This window comes from Centroberyx affinis, unplaced genomic scaffold (assembly GCF_046629955.1).
Source record: "Centroberyx affinis isolate AG114_WGS23_722 - 3 ecotype Tasmania unplaced genomic scaffold, CSIRO-AGI_Caff_v1 ptg007862l_1, whole genome shotgun sequence".
In the NCBI taxonomy this organism is placed as follows: Eukaryota; Metazoa; Chordata; class Actinopteri; order Beryciformes; family Berycidae; genus Centroberyx; species Centroberyx affinis.
Genome location: NW_027283944.1, coordinates 1 through 19,915, shown reverse-complemented (window position 1 = coordinate 19,915; position 19,915 = coordinate 1). Strand labels below are relative to the sequence as shown.

General features: G+C 41.0%; 1 protein-coding gene across 1 annotated transcript; it reads left to right on the top strand.

Annotated features, from left to right (window-relative positions):
* Positions 1-1,190: 1,190 nt before the first annotated feature.
* Positions 1,191-19,259, top strand: LOC139639846 (extended synaptotagmin-2-A-like; the record flags this gene model as incomplete). The annotated part of the gene is made up of 12 exons (XM_071514001.1): positions 1,191-1,311; positions 2,679-2,855; positions 4,258-4,337; positions 5,789-5,837; positions 6,519-6,608; positions 7,543-7,638; positions 10,219-10,320; positions 14,729-14,791; positions 16,554-16,628; positions 17,541-17,627; positions 17,792-17,941; positions 18,808-19,259. Coding segments are annotated over 12 exons (1,542 nt in total), but the record flags the coding sequence as incomplete, so codon positions are not given.
* Between the last annotated feature and the right edge of the window lie 656 nt (positions 19,260-19,915).

The window sequence follows — 19,915 nt, the reverse complement described above, 5'->3', positions numbered from 1 at the left end:
CGCACTGTCACAGTATCCCATTCCATTCTTAATAAACATGCTATCTGCTTCCTGTTCGGATCAGTCAAGAAGCCATAACATTTGTCTCTTAACCTGTCGGTCAACACATGGAGCTCATATTAATAGTGTCTGCAACTGGAGAAGTGTGTGTGTGTGTGTGTGTGTGTTTGAATCAGTGTGTGTGTGGACATGTGCAGTATGCCATGCAGCAGGCCCAGGCTGCAGACAGAGGGACATGGCCAGCTGCAGATGTTAGCACTGTCTCTCAGCAGCATGGCCAGTGTTGAGACAGCCAGGCTGGGAATTTACCGCCAAATATTTCCACCAGAGAGAATGGCCACCAAACATTTTCACTATTTCACCAGTCGACTAGATGCTTTGGAATAGAACAGGACTCCAAATGATGGTTGGTTGCTTGTTGGTTGTGAGTTGAGAAAGTTTTTGTGCATGTACTGTATGTGCTATCGGATATATCGGAAAAACAAATTTCCTACGTGAAAATTTTACATGAACGCGCTCCAAAGTCAAATAATTAAGGTAGAAAATTCATCACGATACGATTCCACTGAAAGACGATAAACGATAATATTGAATTATCGCCCAGCCCTAATTTGGAGTCCTGTTCTGTTCTAAACATCCAGTTGGCTTGGAAAAAGTAAACGTGGGTCGTGAATCTTGAGAGTTCCCAGACATTTTGGCCCGTAGACAAAAAAAAAAGGTTTTCTGGACAGCGGTGGAACAGTATGAGAAATTGGAGCGTTCAGATTTCTAGATGATGAACTGTGAGCTGAAATGTAGTGAAGCCAAAATCCAATACAGCTGGGTGTAGTTCCTAATGAGCAATAAGTCACTTTGTTAGACACTGATGTGCATGTGGGAAATACTGATTTTGTCTCTTTTGCTTTCTCCCTCCCCCTCTCTCTCTCTCTCCGTATCCCCATTCCCCATCTTCCTGTCCTCCTTTTCATCCTTTCTTCCTCTTTCCCTCCTTCTCTGCCATCATCCACTGTCTCTTTCTCTCCTCCATCCTCTCTCTTGTTTCTCTTTCTACTCCCATCTTGCCCTCTTCTTCCTCTTTACCTCATCCTCCTTTCTCTTTTCTGCCCCTTCTCCATCTTCTTCCACTCTTCTCTTCCTCTCCTTCTCTCTCTCTCTCTCTCTCCTCCCTCCTCCTGCTCCGTCCATCTCAGTGGTTTGTGTGACAACATCATCCAGGACATCATCTACAGCTACCTGGTCCTGCCCAACCGCATCACCATCCCTCTGGTGGGAGACGCCCAGCTGGCCCAGCTACGCTTCCCCATGCCCAAGGTGACACACACACACACACACACACACACACACACACACACACACACACACACACAAACACACACACATTGAATCATGCTTGAATATACAGACACTAGGGATGGGACAATATATTGAAATTCAATGTATTGCAATGCAAAAAAGTGACAATACGAAAAATGAATCATGATATCAGCTCCATGTTATTCTGCTGTAGTAATCACAAATGAGACTCTTGACCATCACAGTTTCACAAGCTCTCCATCCAAATTATATTATTGTCACTTTGTAATGACATTTTTAAATTGTTGTTTACATTCTGGCGAGCCAATGGCATCGCTAGAAAGATTTGTGTCTCAGAAATAAACAGAATTCAGCACAGTCAGACTTTGTTGTCATTGAACTTTTATTGATCACGTCGTATCGTGGTTGTATTGAATCGTGAACCACAGATCATGTATCAGATCGTATTGTGAGATAAGCAGATCGTCCACTCTTTCACGGTTTCTGTCTCCCAATCTATTTCTCTGTCTCTCACTCTCTCTCTCTCTCTCTCTCTCTCTCCCTCTCTCTCTCTCGCCCTCTCTCTCTCCCCCTCTGTCTCTATCTCTCTCTCTCTCTCTCTCTCTCTCTCTTGCTCTCCCTCTCTCTCTCTCGCCCTTTCTCTCTCTCGCCCTCTCTCTCTCCCCCTCTGTCTCTATCTCTCTCTCACTCTTTCTCTCTCTCTCTCTCTCTCTCTCTCTCTCTCTCTCTCTCTCTTGCTCTCCCTCTCTCTCTCTCTCGCCCTCTCTCTCTCCCCCTCTGTCTCTATCTCTCTCTCTCTCTCTCTCTCTCTCACTGAACTTTTATACATCGTATCATGGTTGCATTGAATCCGAATCGTATCGTGACATAAGCATATTGTCCCATTCCTAACACACTCCACACACACACGCACACAATGAAAGCCTTATCCACATAATCCATATACATGTTTATATCCCTTTATTGTAAAAAGGCACTGTTTGCACCTAATAGCCCTGATTAGACTGTAAGAACCTTTTTTCTCTGTTAATATCAAGTCTGTCCAAATCTTACATCTTCTATCGTATCCATTTGATCGCTGAGTGGTTAGTGAGGTCATTGCTTAACTGGATTAGTTTATTAGTTTATTAAGTTTATCAAAAATGGCAGGGTGGCATAGTGAGTAGGCACACTGTCAGCAAGCATCCACCCTGCTGAAGTACAAGACACTGAATCCCTACCAGCTCCAGGTGCTGTTCTGGTGGTTCATCCAAATCTCAGACCTAGATTCAAGTCTCACATCGGTCTCTTTGAAAAGTCCTCACCCGCCTCGACTGTCCCGGGCCTCGTCTGACGCTCTCCGTCCGTCTGGTCTGTCCCCTCAGGGCGTCCTGCGGATCCACTTCCTGGAGGCCCAGGACCTGCTGGGGAAGGACAAGTTCCTGGGGGGGCTGATCAAAGGCAAGTCGGACCCGTACGGCGTGATCCAGGTCGCCAACCAGCTGTTCCAGAGCAAAGTCATCCATGAGACCGTCCACCCCAAGTGGAACGAGGTGTACGAGGTGAGAGAGGCGGTCTGGACTGTCCCTATGAAGCAGACTTATAAGCGCTTTATTCTTCAGGTGCAGCAAATATACAGGAATTTGTTTTGGTGACGTTGGTGCAGAGAAATACCAGGAACCTAGTTACATAATACAAGGTAAAGCAACAACCATGTGTCTCAATCTACTGTGTTCCTTTTTAAGTTGTAGGTATAGAAGATGTTGCATAATCTTTTTTTGTTGTTGTTGGTTGTTGATTTGTAAAGAAAAAAATTCCAGCCCAAATTATCGACTGTGTTTTTGGTGAAGACACTGTTCCCCTGATAACTCTAATCCAGTGTGACTCAAACCCTAACTTAAGCTCTGATTTCTCCTTCTCATTCTTCTCCTTCTTCTTCCTCTTCCTCTTCCTCTCCTTCTTCTTCCTCCTCCTCTTCTTCGTCCTCTTCTTCTTCTTCTTCTTCACACAAAATTTCTTAATATCTCGCAAATTTTTAAGTTTTGCTTTGCTAAATCTTAAAGTGATAAATTGTAAAATCTTGACCCCTATACCTCTGTATCCAGGACATTTAAGTCATTTCAGCAAATGTTATTATCCCCTGCGAATGTGTTGGGTTGTAATTCATTAGTTACTTCCCCACGCAATATTCTATACACTGGATGTGCAAATCAGGCTTTAACATCTATAATTAATCCCACCTGTGTCTATTGATTGATTGAATTTGCCAATATACACGCTGAAGAAGGGCGTCAATTTGGAGTGCTGTCCTAGTTTCTTTTTCATTGTCTGCCACTTTGAGGATCCGGCACCCAATTGTTAGGGTATTAGTGTGAGTTGAGCGCGTTGTATCTTATTGTTTACAAATCAGGCTTTGTGTTATGCATCAATAATAAAATTGATCAAAGGGCCTATTTGCCAAAACAGCAGTGTATTCCTGTCATGGAAAATCCACTAAAACTGTTCGACAGAGAGAAATCCTCTCATCTGCAATAGGGCTGAACGATTTTGAAAAAATATCTAATTGCGATTATTTTGACTGATATTGCTGTTGCGATATGATTTGCGATATTAGAGGGAATGATAATTTTTACATCATTATTCTCATTTTCATTGAAAAAACGTATTAAAATGATTAGGGTGTGATTTTTGCGGGGATCTGTACCAAACAAAGATGTTTTCTTAAGTCTGTAGAATATGATGTGTAGGCCAGGACATCTCTGCAGCACCACAATATTTAATTTAAAATGGTATTTTGACACATTTCGCCTTTAACAAATATTGCGCCTCCTGCGATTTGAAAATCGCAGTAGGCCATATTGCGATTTCAATCAAATTTTGATTAATTGTTAAGCCCTAATCCGCACCACCAGTCATGTTTAGTGTGGTTGAAGATAATATTAATGTGTGTTGTTTGTATTCCAGGCCTTGGTGTACGAACACTCGGGGCACCTTGAGATCGAGCTGTTTGATGAAGACACCGATAAAGACGACTTCCTGGGAAGGTACGGTCTCTTCCCACCGCTCCGTCAGAAAGGAGAAGCACAGGCTGAGGCTTCAGAGTAGACTCTCACTCTTCTTTACTGCTTTTACAGCCACCACCCAACGCTTTGACTCCAGTTTGTTTTTCGACCGCTTGGCTTTAAATAAATGTAAAGAGTGAGAATCTAATTTGAAGCCTCAAGTGTGTGCTTTCAGGTTTTTATTTTGCTGTGTTTAAGCCTCAACCTTACAACTGAGAGAAACAAAGATTCTTCTTGACTGTGAGAAGTTTTTTTGAAGCCACTTTCATATTGATGTTTAATGAGATAATGGCTTTGTACACACTGCAGCTAAATACGGTTGTCACTCCTCATTGGAGCTTAATCCTGTTAAGTTCGCACACAGTTTGGTTATTAAGTAGAGTGACAACCGCATTCTACAACCAAACTCACTACCTGAACAATTCAGGTATTGTCTACTGAATTTGAGAGCGGTTTCAGTTAGTCCAAGTAGTTTGAACCCAGAACCGCACCGGACACGTGACGATGAGGCACAACACTCTTTACGTTACAAAACATTATCACCGTTAATTTGAAAGAGACGGAGGTTAAGTGTTGTGAGACATTTTCAGATTTTTTTTGAATGAATCTTAAAACTATCAAGTGAAAACGACTCCGCTGTCAGTGGCGGTTTATTAAGATCTTATGGATAAAATGACTGAAAACGTGAAAGTAAGTAAACTGAAAACACAGGCCATGGTAGCCGCCATATTGGTCTGAAGTAAGAGTAAGTAAGAGTGGCTGCTGTTACTCCTGTGTGAACCAGACATATGTGAATTCACTCTCATTCATAAATTCGTTTGTCACTACCGAATTCTGGCAGTGTGCACGTAGCCATAGAGTATTCCATACCTTCACAATATATCTGCTCATGTCTAAGTACAATATTTGCACAGGAATTGGTGATATTGATGCATACAGACATATTGACGACTTAAAGTATTTTCACAGCACATACTGACCCACATGGTGCAGGACCTATACTTACAATAAACTGTATTATTGACAGTGAATATACACTCACTCTCCATGCATAGATTCATCAGTTTACTCATTCCCATCCAAGCTATATTGAGTGACTTTTCCACACATCACATATCAACAACAACAACAACAACAAGATTTTCTTCTGAAACATCTCCCGCCATATATAATGGGATTTTTCCCCATAGAGGAAGGCTTCACACTCCATTTACCTGATGGAAGCGCTTCATTAAACGCTGCTTCCACGGCGGATTCCACAGGGTTTTTTTTTGGGTTTTTTTAACGAGCGAGGCTGAGCGCGTTGGGCTTTAATTTCCACCAGACTCCATTAACTCACAGCCGTTTGTCGCTGTAGCCAAATGCAATACGATGAGTCAGCGTCATGCGGCGGCCCTCTGTGATTTTTGTATTGTTTGTGACTTGTGTTGCAGTCTGATGATTGACGTGGCGGAGCTCCAGAAGGAACAGAAGGTTGATGAGGTAATCTGCTTCTCTTCTTCTCTCAGTCTTATTTCTGTGCGTTTTGCAGCCCTCTGCGTTTCAGAATCAAACATGATGTCAAGGTGGTAATTTGCGAGATTTTTTTGTAATTTAGTCTCCATCTTTGTTGCTCAGCCTCATCGCTGTGGTGTTTCTGCACTGCACTTCCCACAGATCACCTGTCAATCAAACAGTGTGTGGGCGGAGCTTGGATTTTCTGTTGATGCAGTTTGAGTTTGTCTTTTCTTTGTCTGTTCAGCCATGGTGGCTATCGCTGCTCATGCTAACTACCCAGTTCTTCTTCTTCTGTTGATTCCGGTTTGTTCTGTTGAACAAACCAGAAACGTAAAACGCATCACTTCCTGTGCGGCAGAGGATTTTTCCCAGGAAAGAGCGACAGTGGAAAAGATTTCATCAACTGGATATAGGCTGAATCACAGACAAAACAGACTTTTATTTATCTGAAAATTTATGAAAGAGTTGTGTCCTACAGAAGCACTCATAACTGATTACTATTCCTTGCTCTAGACACTGTATTTCACACTGTATTTGATATCTATCCATCTGTCTATCTATCCATCCATCTATTCATTTATTGGAAAGAACTCTGTGCCCTGGGCTGGAAAAGTTGTGTATAAATAAGTTAGTGTTATTAATGATCACACTCGACTCTGTTTCCAGTGGTTTGTGATGGATGAAGTGGCGACAGGGAAGCTGCATCTCAAACTGGAGTGGCTGTCTCTGCTGCCCACAGCAGACCGGCTGGACCAGGTAACAGTTCATTTCCAAAACACCATATATCCATTTTTGGGGGAAAATATAAGTTCATCGTTCAGCATCTCTAAAATTTAGAGGATGCAGTCTGTAAAACAGATAATTTTGTCAGCCAAGGACTAAAGATTTGACTAAAGATTTGAACCATGTTACACTGATCTTAATCGATCTGAACATCATCTCACATCGGAACAAATCTGTTGAAATTGAGTTCATTATTTCCTAATTATCATTATTATTATTAATTACTAACTTGAATATTATTAGGTTTTTCTATGAGTTTCTAGTGATGAAAGATAGCCAACAGAAATTCAAAATGTCGCATAATCTTTCTGATGTGTGGAAATGCTTTTTGCATGTTATACAGAAATACACAAAATGTACAAAATACCTTTTTCCCCTCTCATTTGCGTTGTTGAGTTTTTCATGAGTTTTAACACTTTATCACCTGCAGACATCAATAGAGTATCATGTTATCACACAGGGAGTGGCCATACAGAACGTTACAATGAGCGGCAATCACAGAAAAGTATTTGAAAAGTCAATTTAGTCTACTTTTTTGACAATGATTTATCATTATTATTATTATTATTATTATTATTATTATTATTATTATAAATTACTAACTTGATTATTATTAAGTTTCGTGTGATGAAAGAAATAAATTCAAAATGTCACCGCATCTTTTTGGTGTGTGGAAATGCTTTTTGCATGTTATATAGAAATATACAAATTATCCTAAATACTTATATCCCTCTCATTTGTCATTTTGAGTTTTTTTTTAATGAGTTAATGAGAATCCCCTGCAGCGATCAGTAGAGCGTCACATTATGACCCCGGGAGTGGAGGCCTGACCCGGTGCCTTGCTCTGGGTCTTCACCACAGACTGACCGGTCCGCCCTCAGCTGACGGATCTATTTCTTCTCCGCAGGCGCTGACGAGCATCAAGGCGGATCGCGGCCAGGCCAACGACGGCCTGTCCTCCGCCCTGCTGGTCGTCTTCCTGGACTCGGCCAGGAACCTGCCGGTAAGTCAGCCCGCTGCGAGCTCCCAGCATGCACCAGCAGCTGATGATTGACAGGAGACGGGATTCATCTTGGTCTCTCCACAGATATAATAAAATGTATTTATCCAGCACATGTGAGGATGGTGGTACAGATGCTCCACTGGGTAAAGCTGCTTGATATTAAAAGGTTGAGGTTGATGTTGATGAGCTTTTCTACTGATGACCAACCAAACCTCTCTGAACACATTCAAAATGTCTTCAGGACTTCAGGTTTAGTTTCTCAGAAGTTGGCCTCAGCCTCTTGTTAGCATTTGTTGGCAAAGCTATTGAATTAAATGAGACAATATCTCTCAAGTCAGGCTTATTTATTTATAGAGCTTTTTTTTTTAAGATTGTCAGAGCGCTTTGTAGAAAATAAAGGACACATAAACAGACAAGAACAAGTTTCGTAAGAACAAGAAATGGAACAACTACATCACAGACTCAGACACTAGGGCAACTAAAAATAAAACAATATGAAAAATGAAAAAAGGTTTGATTGGTGATCAGTAGGATAGGCTGCTGAACATCCTGAGCCTCCTGTTTTATCCTCATATGTAGTATCAGAAACATCAATTAGGGAAGCATCCTTCTCAAATATTGAAGCCACAGTCTTGCCTTACCTCTAGGTGGTATAGTGGTAATTCTTACTGCCTGTATTGTTGTAACAGACCTGGATCCAACAGTATTTACAGATACTCTTGTGCCAGATGGGCAGGGTTTGCCACATAGGGTTGTCCTAATGAGTATTTAAAAAGTCAATGTAGTCTACTTTTTGTGATTGAAAACCAGTGGTGGAAGAAGTACTGAGATCTTTTACTTCAGTAAAAGTAGCAATACAACAAGATAAAGATACTCCATTACAAGTAAAAGTCCTGCATTCAAAATCTTACTTAAGTAAAAGTACAAGTATTGGCAGCAAAATGTACTTAGAGTATCAAAGTAACTGTACTCATTATGCAAACTGTCCCCATTTAGAGAGTTATATTTTTAATAAATTATTGGAATATTAATACTGATTTATTGACATACATGTACATGTAAGCAGCATTTTAAATTTGTCAACGTGAAGCTAATCTTAACAATTTAGCTATACTTTTGGGTAGTCTAATCTATAACAATGCTATTTTATAGTTATTTTATAAGGATGATCAAATGTTTTAAATATAAAATATTGTTCTGAAAAGTAACTAGTAACTATAGCTGTGAAATAAATGTAACGGAGTAAAAAGTACGATATTTCCCTCTAAAATGTAATAAGTACAAAGTAGCATAAAATGGAAATACTCAAGTACCTCAAAATTGTACTTAAGTACAGTACTTGAGTAAATGTACTTAGTTACTTTCCACCACTGTTGAAAACCAACCTGATATCCCATCCATCTGGTATTACTTGGAAATACTGTTAGACCCAGGTAAAGTCATTAGAGATGGCAGTTCCAGGTATTGTCCTGGTCCACAGTGTATTTCCCATTGCTGTGCCAGGTAGTTTGCCTGATCCTACCGGCCGGTTCAGCAGGTTCACCTCAGTCTCTCTCTCTTCTCCACTGTCCTGCCTGCTTCTCTGCTCTTAACTCCATCTCACATTAAAGGAGATAAAGTCTCCCTGTGTCAAATATTGCACCTTTCAGGCTTCTTTACCGTCATTCTTCCGTCTCACTTCACAGAGACTAAAAGTGTTGTTTGCTTTAATACTTTAAAACTATTTTTTGCAAAAATCCTTTGCTGCTCTCATGTACGTAAGTGATTTTTAGGGTTAGGAAAAACATTCATGTTGCATCCAGAGTCTCAGAGTGCTGTGCTCCTGTTTATGAGTCAGGGAGTTAATTTGCTGCTTCTGCTATTGGAATTGGTTAACGATACAATTAGCATGACAGTCCTAGCAGTAAAATTAGCGTTAATCCACAGTCTAAATACAGCCATAGATAGACATCGTTTGTAAGAATAGAAGATCATTCAAGTTGATATTCATTTGATCACAAACCTGATTCTTTAAAGGTTCTACTTGTAGCATTTTTAAGCAGCAGTCATTGTCAAATTAATTGTGATATCTTGGTATAATTACCGTAAACAAACGAGACCATCGTGGAGATGATTGGTCTCCTCTATCTCACACCAGTATTTTGCTAGTATATTGCTAGTTCTAGTGTTTCTCCACATTAAGACTACATTTCCCATAAGCCCCGTTGCTTCCCGCCCCTTCCCGAAGAGGATCAACATGTTGGAAGTGATTTCTCCATCTTCCTTTCCCTCCTTCCACCATCTGATAGAGGCTGATGGTCTGGTTTGTTTACAGTAATTATACTAATGTCTCAGAATTTGTGTGGTGATGATTTATTGATTTTAAAATGATACACATGGTGCCTTTAAGATAAAAAAAAAAAGCTAAGATTGTCTTGTCTGGTATCTTATAGCATTAAGAACCTGATTCTTTGGAAGTTGGTACTTGCCATGGATCTACAGTGTAGGCCTCACATGTCTCTTTTCAGCCTCTTCTTCTTCTTCTTCTTCTTCTTCTCTGCTTCTCTCTCCTCTCCACCCCCCCCCTCCCCCCCTCTGAAGAGCGTCTTCGAGGGGAACTTGGGCTCTGGCTACTTAAAAGAGAGGCGGGCGGCGGGCCTCGTGTTTTGCGAGAACACCGCCTCTCTCTATAGGACCTTATTTGTGAGTCCGCTGGCTGTTTTTCTGCATCCTAGAGGAGTTTGGCGAATGATTTTTTTTTTTTTGCTTGTGTTTGGTTTTTACAAAAGCAAGAACAAAGGGTGAAAATGTCTGCCTGATGAGCATGAATCCCCACCAGCTTTTCTGACTGCGCCTTGTGCACGGGTTGAATTCCTAATATTGTTTTTTTTTGTTTTGTTTTGAATGTTATTTGTTAGTTTGATTGATGAGGAACGTGGCAGGAGAAACGTTTGTGAGCAGAAAACTAGGAAACAAGACCCAGGGATTTTCTTTTAGGAACTCTCAAAAGCATCCTTCCTTCTCTCTCATGAGGAATTATTGATCCAACTTAACAGGATTGGTTGAAGCAAGCACATTATTGCATTGTTTTCACGAATCCAGTTACATCAGATCAATTGCATTAAAACGTTGTTGTTGCCAGAAAAAAAAGAAGATACTGGTTTCCAATAAGAAAAGGCCTTGACAGAGCTCATTCTCAATATTGATGGCACTAAATTTCTCCCAACAAAAGATTTCTGTTGATGTTTTTCCACTATGCTGCCAACACAGATGACCGTTTAGCAGAGCTGTAGAGCGTCAAAGCAATGAAACGATCAATACTGCTGTAGACGTTTTATTATAAAAAATATTGAGTGTGAGTTTTGCCCTCGGCCAGCGCCACCAGTGGAGGAAAAGAGGTTTCTACCAGCTGTGGACCAAATGATATTTGCAATGATTTTTAGTTTGTTTTATGTTCTTTAGGTGCCTGATGGGTGGGGTTTTGCCACACAAGACAACACGGTTTCATTTCATTTTTTTCATTTCACCTTTATTTATTCAGGGAGGGCCAGCTGAGAGCAAGCTCTCTTTTTCAATGACGACCTGATTACAAGAACATATAGCATATAACTACACACAGCTTAAAACAACTTAATGCACATGTAAGACACAAGTTACAACTGACAAATAAGACGACAGACATCAGCTCATAGGGCACATGTACATTCAGATTGCATAGTATCATACAGAAGACGATCAAAATGATCAAATGGAATCAAGCTATTCAATTTTAGCAAGTTCTGCAGGCTATTCCACTTATGTGGGGAATAATAACCAAATGCAATTTTTCCTAATTCTGTGCTGACACGAGGAATGTTTAAAACCAGATACTCTTGTGTACGAGTGTGGTACGTACAAGTTTTGTATTTCAAAAAAACTGGTAAGATAACCAGGTAATTTATTGAGCAACGCTTTGTAGATAAACAGAATGCAGTGCAGCTCCCGTCTCAAAGCCAATGAAGGCCAACCTACTATAAATTGCAGTGATGTGATCTGAATCCATCCCCAGTTATAAATCTAAGGGCAGAATGATAAACTGCATCAAGAGGCTTTAGTGTAGAGGCAGCAGTATGCATATAAATGACGTCCCCATAATCTAAAGTTGATAAAAATGATGCTTGAACAATCTGTTTTCTACAGTTCTGAGTAAAGCATGCTTTATTTCTATAGAAGAATGCTAATTTTGTTTTAGTTAGTACCGGAAAGTTCAGACAATCACAGGAAGGTCACTTTAGTCTACTCTTCTTTTATTAACATAATCTGAATGGTCCAGATGTGGTAAACTCCACCCATCTGCTCCCCAAAGTAGGATAAAACAAGCGTTAAGAATTATTTGCAAATACCGTTGGACCCAGGTATGGCGTCTTAATTCCTTTAAGGGGGAAACGGAGGAAGGAATGCATTTTGATTGTAGTGAGACCGGGGAGGGAGAATTCTCTGTGGATTGCTTTCCCTCCGTCCGTCTCGTTTACTCCCGCTGTGTGTTCAGGTTTTTTCCCTCATCAGCCTCTCTATGGTTCTTCACCCAGGCCCTCATCCCCTGTTCAGCCTCTCTCTCTGCATTGGTTACCTGTCAAATTCAGAAGAGATTTTAAGGCTTTACACGGCCTGGCGCCTTCCTATGTTTGTGACCCGTTCACTCCTCGTTCTAAACTAAAATCTAGAGCTGATTGGGTGTTTATGGTTAAAGGACCATACCGGTGTTTTTGCATGTTTCAACCCATTTACTACAATCCACCATTTTCCAAAGCATACCATACTTTTGTAGATGTTTGAATGCGTTTTTCCTACTTTCCAGGCAGCCATTTGTTTCCTTTCATTTCAGTAAGGTTCGAAAATCAACTTGCAGAGGCTTGAAACTTGCTTGGTTTGTCGCCTGTGTTGATTTGAACGGCGCCATGGGCATTGTGAAAGGATGATGTGGTTTTGACTTCTGATTACTTTAAAAAGTTATGATAGCATTCTGGCTGACGACCAAGTACGCAATGGCTTTTTTCCGATTTATAGATAGCAGGTGAATGTACAACAGATTGTACATCTCCACCAGAAAATAGTCCCTGAAGAAAAGATTGTTTTTACAAACTAATTTCAAACGTCCATGACTTTTAAACCTGGACACAAATGTCAGCCAGAGTTGCAGAGAATTTGAAGGTAGGTCTAAACATTTGAATTTAAAATAAAAATGGGTAATGTGTGGTATGTGTGCAGTGTAGTAAACAAGCTAAAACATGCAAAAACAGCAGTTTAAGGCCCCTAAACTCTGGAATATTTCCCATTATCTGTCCGCTCGACAGGTTCTGTTGTCATTTTTTTATTTTTTTATTTTTTTTTGTTCACACTGGCTTTTCCTATTTTAACTTGATTACTGTATTTTGTTTGGTTTTTGTGTATGTGCTATTTTATTTTTTTATGTCTCTTTTGTGTAAAGCACTTTGCAACCTCAGTTTGAAAAGTGCTAAATATATATAAAGATTTACTTACTTACTTACTAGCTCTGCCACCAGGGGGCAGCACATGGTTCCCTCTCCTTGGATAACATTAGTATACTTCTTAAAAAATGGAGCGCTCTGACTTTTTGGCAAATAAGCTCTTTGTGTGATGAAATTTACCATTCTATGGAAGAACGATTGGTAGCAGAGTCTTTTCTCTGTGCTTAGAGTTTAGTGTTCAGGGTTTCCTGCAAGAAATGTGTTGGTCAAGCTGCCAGTGGCCGACTAACCTACAAACCTAAATAAATAACTTGCACACTTAATGTTTTCTATCAGCAGTTCCTACTCGTCACCAGTAGATGTCGATAGAAGTCATAGATTACTTAATGCCCCTTCATTCAAAGTGCTTACCTGTCAACAAGTCAGTGTATTCCTTTAAAATGTGCTGATCCTCTTCTTGAGGAATCTGAGTTGGATTGGTAACTGCTGCACAGAGGAGCAGACACTTAGACCCATCTTTTCATGTTAGATCAGAGATGAACTCAGGTACAAAAGGAGGGAAGGGAGGGAAGGAAGGATGGATGGATGGATGGATGGATGGATGGATGGATGGATGTGGTTCTGTACAGTTCAGTCAGAGCCACATCCCACTCCACTTCCACGTTTCAGACATTACTAGAATATCTAGACATCGATATTCTGCAGACTTCATCCCTGAATGCGTTGAGACTAATCCGTCCTTGTGGCACAGCAAATCAAAAATTCATTTTATGCAGAAGTGTCATAGTAAACTTCTTTAATAGACACTGAGAACAACAAAGAAGCAGCTTGTCGATGCGTTGGCATTGTTTGAAAAATGCTTCACGCCGTGTTTACGCTTGTCTTTTTAATTCAACGTTTATCATCCGATCACGTCGGTATCCATCATCTTAGAGGTCATACCTGCCTAGTTTGTGCATCATGGTCTGATTGGATGATAAAAGATTGAAAAGACGAGTATAGAAACCAAAGTGTCACGTCCAACAACTTCTAATAACTCTCTAAAAGCCCTGTCCAGTTTTCTGTTCTATTGCCAGTTCACATTATCGTTAATGAAATGCCTTCATTTGCTCTGCAGCTTATTCTTGATATCTGTAACACTGAAGTATTCGTCCTCTGAGTGTGATGTTCGTCCTTCTGGATTGTAAGCGATTTCAGCTAAACGCCTGAAAGCGATGGCCGTAATGTCACTGGATTCCACACCACAGAACCCTTTTTTATAAATGTCCCCCAATTATCACCACAACTCCTTCATTCATAAATTCATCTCAGCTTCTCCATAATCAGAATTGATTGATTATTCCCTCTGATCTGAATCCTCTTGATTCTCATCAGACCGTCTGAATAACATTGTGGTGTTTTTGTGTCCAGGTGTAATTGGGGATTGGCATTAACCATGTGATCATCCTTGTTGTCTTTTTGTCTGTCTCATCGTGTGCTGCGTTGATCATCTCCTCCTCCTCCTCCTCCTCCTCCCTGCATGCTCCTCCTCTCCTTAATAACCTGCTGGTGTGTGTGTGTGTGTGTGTGTGTTTGTGTGTGTGCGTGTGTGTGTGTGTGTGTGGTTTGCTCTCTCCTGCCTTGTCCCTGGGGGAAAATCAAAGCGCAATCCGTTAGAGTTCAACCAGCAGGGGCTGAAGAAGGTCTCAGTCAGTAAGGCGCTCAAGGTAACAGCATGGTGATGAAGCACACCCATATCCTGCAGACAGATACAGGAGGGATACAGTAACACAGTAGCATCACACACACACTCTCACACACACACACACACACACACACACTGCAGTTGGAAGTAACCGTAAACAGCATACTGCATTACAAAATGCTAAATCCTAAAGGTAATTTAGCATTTGTTTGTTTCCAACGGCCCCATCCCTGTCAGGCCAAAAAAACACTTATCTGCAAAAAGTAATGCACATATTCTCATTGACACTCATGTATTTTTGAAACAGTGTAGTTGGAGTTTAACAGGTTTCAAAGAATCAAGGGCCACAAAGTGAGAAATATTTCAAATTGTATCCACACACAGAAAGTTAAAGGAAGATGAGAAAGTAAGTCACATCTTTTCAAATTGAGCAGGAGAGACAGAAAACCAACGTGGCTTCAAATTAAATTAATATATTAAATTAAATCAAATAAATATCACAATAAATCCAAAACACAGGCTACAAATGAAGAGTTTTCCAAAATAGAAATATATCAATTTTTAGAAAAGGTTGTCACTTATATAATTCATCTCTCAGTCAGTAGATGATTCCACCCTCAAAAATGTAGCCAAAGGTTTTAAAGTCGCTAACTTTTTGCTCAAAATTAATTTCATTTCTAAATCAGGAATAATTTTGTAATAGCTGATATCTAATTTTGGAATGAAACTCCTCAGATTAACTGCAGATAGAGTCAAAGCTCATTAGACGTTGAGTTAGATGTTTGCTGTTGCTGCTGCAGGAATTCAAAACGGCTCCCAGGTCGATTCCAATTACTGACTGCTGTTGTGGAAATCATTAACCAACTCACAAACTCTACTAATTGTGTTTGTCGACTAAAACTATCCACCGTCTCTTAACAGTGTGTTGTAAATAACAACATCGTTGCCTGAGGTAAATTTGCACTGAAACTCTCAATTCTTAATCTCATAAATGATCCTTTCTTCCAGTCTGATATGTTTCCTTATCGATCGGGGCTGCGGAAATTTGATTGGCAGGAGCTCTTTCCCTCAAAGCTCTTTCCCCCTTAATCCTTTTCCCCTCAAACGTGACACATTTTGCCATCAAGTGCTAAAATGTGATCAGTAGCAGTGGGTAGTCTGTCATCATGTTAAAAGTATATTGCATGTACAAAAACGCCTATATTTCAAAAATATAGAACATCAAAATCTGAATTTTGATTGCTCTATAGTCTAGTTACAGTATAACTACAGAATACAGTATAAAACAGTATAATAATACTGTAAAGGAGATATGGTGTTATGATAAGCTCTTACAGTAGCTAATTTGATATGCTTCACATGAATTTTTCTTACTTAATTACTTAATTGTATGGTTGTACTTTCCCTGAAAAAGATGCCAAAACAGCTTTAGGGCTTAATCTCCACTACAGTAAGAATTACAGACTCCATATGAAGGAGTTCAGTCCAAAAAAACTACATATTCATTTTAGATTAGATTTAGATTTTATTTTACATCCTCTGACACAGTAATATGAAGTAAATAAAGGGCTCAAGATAGCTAATATTCCAAAGTTTTACTGTGATGAGGAAAATCATTTTGCCAGAGTAGTAGACACTTTTTTCAATTAGTTTCTAACAGGTTTTACTTTGGAATGAAGCTGCCGAATGTCAGAAACGGTAGTCTGGATCTCTGAGGCCTCTGCAGCTGTCAGTCTGTCCTGTTTGTTAAACCTATTCTTCTTCTTCTTCTTCTTCTCATACAGTCTGGTAAAAAAGTGAGCAGCGATCCCAGTCCTTTTGTCCAGTTCACAGTGGGACACAAGTCCTTCGATAGTAAGGTAAGACCAGAGCTGTTTACCCACCACATCTCTCCCAAGTGTCCCATTCAGTACTGTATTTTTCCGCTTGTGGATGAAATGAAATGAAACACATCTCTAAAACGTTTTAAGTTTGCAGAATGTGTCTTTAGTGCTTTTCATGCATCCTGTGTGTTCATGGCACCTACGCAACCCTTTGAGGACAATGTAATGTTTCGGTTCTTGTAAGAAAATTCAACTAAGAAAGAGACAAATGTATATTCACCCTGTAGCAGTGGATTGTGTGTTGGCTGTCTGAATTTCTGTCTTTGGCAGACAGTCAATCTGTGTTCAGTCCGTCTTCATTACAGTGAAAATTAGTTTGGCTGCTAAGAAATATGCTGTTGGTTTTTGTTATGCTAGCCACTATGGCCACTTGAATAAGAAGTTGGTTAGTTCGTTAGTTACAAAATAATAGCACCCACCATCTAAAAGCTGGCAGATTTTTACTGTAGCTGCTAAGTCAGTTTTTCCCACAGCCACTTGGGCAGGAAATTAGTCTTTCCTATCCTGAAAATAAGAAGAAATTGTTTGTGATTTTTTTATCCAATAGCCAGTGTGGCTAATTAGCAAGAAAAACACAAATTAGTCCTGGCTTTACATTTTGGCGGTGGCTGGTTGTCTCTCAGTTCTTCTAGCCATTTTGGCAGGTAGCCAGCCAGTGTTCAATAAGCTTGTTAAAAAAAAAAAACAAGCTTTTCTAGCCTCAAAACAATTTCAGCTGCCAAGAAATTGGCAACCACTAGCTGCTGTGGCTAGTTGACTAAAAGGAAAGCCTGTCAGTGTGTTTCATGCCCCAGGCCAGTCAAGTTCAGTTCAAAATTGAATGTGTGTCTTTGTCCATCTGAGCCTCTGTCTTCCCTTTGACGTCTCCCTGTCGTGTCTCTCCTCCAGACCAGATACAAGACCAACGAGCCGGTGTGGGAGGAATCCTTCACCTTCCTCATCCACAACCCCAAGAGCCAAGAACTGGAGGTTGAGGTATGGAGGCTTCTGTAGGAACAGAAAACTAATATTTCCTTGATCTGTTTGATCATCGCCCCCATCTCACATGTCAGCAGTAACACATGGGAGCATGGGAGGCACTGGATCAACTGTATCCTTCTGTCAGCTCAACTTGGGGTTTTTGTACATCATGTCCTCAGGTGAAGGATGAGAAGCATGAGTGTTCGTTGGGGACGTTGACGCTGCCTCTGACCCGCCTGCTGGAGGCCGAGGACATGACCCTGAACCAGCGCTTTCCCCTCAAGAACTCCGGACCCAGCTGCACCCTCAAGATGAAGATGGCTCTCCGGGTACGAAGCCGATTGAGTTTTTAGATCAGTGTAGAGGTGCTTCTCAAGGTGCTATGTGTAGTAATTGAATATCAGTAAATCACTAGCACATTCATTGTAGGACATTAGTATAATTGCTGTAAACAAACAAGACTGTCATCCAGAAGCCTGTCAGCCTCTATCAGCCTCTACTCTGCATCCTCCATTGTTTCTCCACCTGGTGGATCTGGAGGGAAATCTATGGAAGCCCATTTCCGCCAGTGTGATGAAAACAACAGTCCTGTAAGTCATTATAATGAGAAACTTTCTCAAAATAATGAGTTAGTATCTCAAAATAAATTTTGAGAAAGTTTCTCATTACTTTGAGATACTAAGTCATTATTTTGAGAAAGTTTCTCATTATAATGACTTGCAGGATCTTTTTTTTTTTTCATCACACTGGCGGAAATGGGCTTCCATATAAATCTGCTGGATCGCTTTACGGCACAAAACAGGAAGAGGTTCTGTTCTTCCGTGTTACTGAAAGCTTTCAGAGTTTCTGGCAGCAGATGGTGGAAGGAGGGAAAGGAAGGTGGAGAAATCACTTCCAACATGTTGATCCTCTTCAGGGAGGGGGGGGGGAGAGACAGGAAGCAGCGGGGCTTATGGGAAATGTAGTCTTAATGTGGAAAAAACAATGCCAAATGAAGGGGTAAACATAAGTATAACTGTTATTTCCTTGCATGATTTTGAAAATCTAACAACGCTAGTTCATACAGAATGTGGGAGTAGTAGGGACTGAGATATTTCAATTCAAAATGGCGTCAGACCTACTTGACTGTGGCTTGGCTTTACCTGTGTTAAACCATCAGCCGGTCATTTTCTCTGCTTCTGTTGTCTCACTCCAGGTGTTGTGCCTGGACAAGTCCGCCTCCTCGTCCTCGGACTCCACCCCGTCCTCGGTGCAGGTCCGCAAGGCCAGCACCTCCAACCCGACCCCGCGTCCCTCCGTCTCCTCCGACTCGTCCCAGCCCCCGGCCTCGGCCTCCGACGTCCCCCGCTCCGCCTCGGTGTCCGCCCAGGACCTGCTGCACCGGCGGGGGGGCGGGGAGGAGCCGGCCGGGTCCCTGGGAGGCCTGGACGTGGGGCATAGCGGAGGAGGAGCGGGAGGTGGAGGTGGAGGAGGAGGGGGGGGCCTGTCGGACGGCGGGAGGAGCACCTCCAACCTGGCCATCTCGGGCTCCCAGCAGTACCTGGCCGGAGTGGCGGGGGCCAAGGAGCCGACGCCCAGCATCGCGTCGGACATCTCCAACCCGTACGCCGCTCAGGAGCTGCAGCAGAGACTGCGCCTGCTGCAAAAGTAAGATTTGTGCATCTCTGTTAGATGTCATACAGCTTTTCATTTCATGTCTTGCATCACCGTTGGTTGTGTGATCATGCAAAATAATGTAGAGCTGCAACGATTAATCGATTAATCGATTTGAATCATTTTTTAAGAAAAATCTGTCAAAATTCTCTGATCCCAGCTTCTTAAATGTGAATATTTTCTGGTTTCTTTACTCCTCTATGACAGTAAACTGAATATCTTTGGGTTGTGGACAAAACAAGACATTTGAGGACGTCATCTTGGGCTTTGGGAAACACTGATCCACATTTTTCACCATTTTCTGACATTTTATAGAACAAACAACTAATCGATTAATCGAGAAAATAATCGTCAGATTAATCGACAGTGAAAATAATCGTTAGTTGCAGCCCTAAAATAATGTCAAACATACATACATACTGTACATATATACATGCATACATATCCACTTCTAAACACATTGGTATGACTACACTTCTTAGAAGGGAAGATGAGAAGGCATAGAGGGAGAAGATTTTGACCCAGTTCTCTGAAAAACATTCATAGAAATTTCCACATTTTGTTTGTGTCTGTTAACACACACAAAGTGTGTAGTGTGAAGTGTGTGAAGTACAAAATAACTTAACTGCACACTTTCAACACGCCATGAG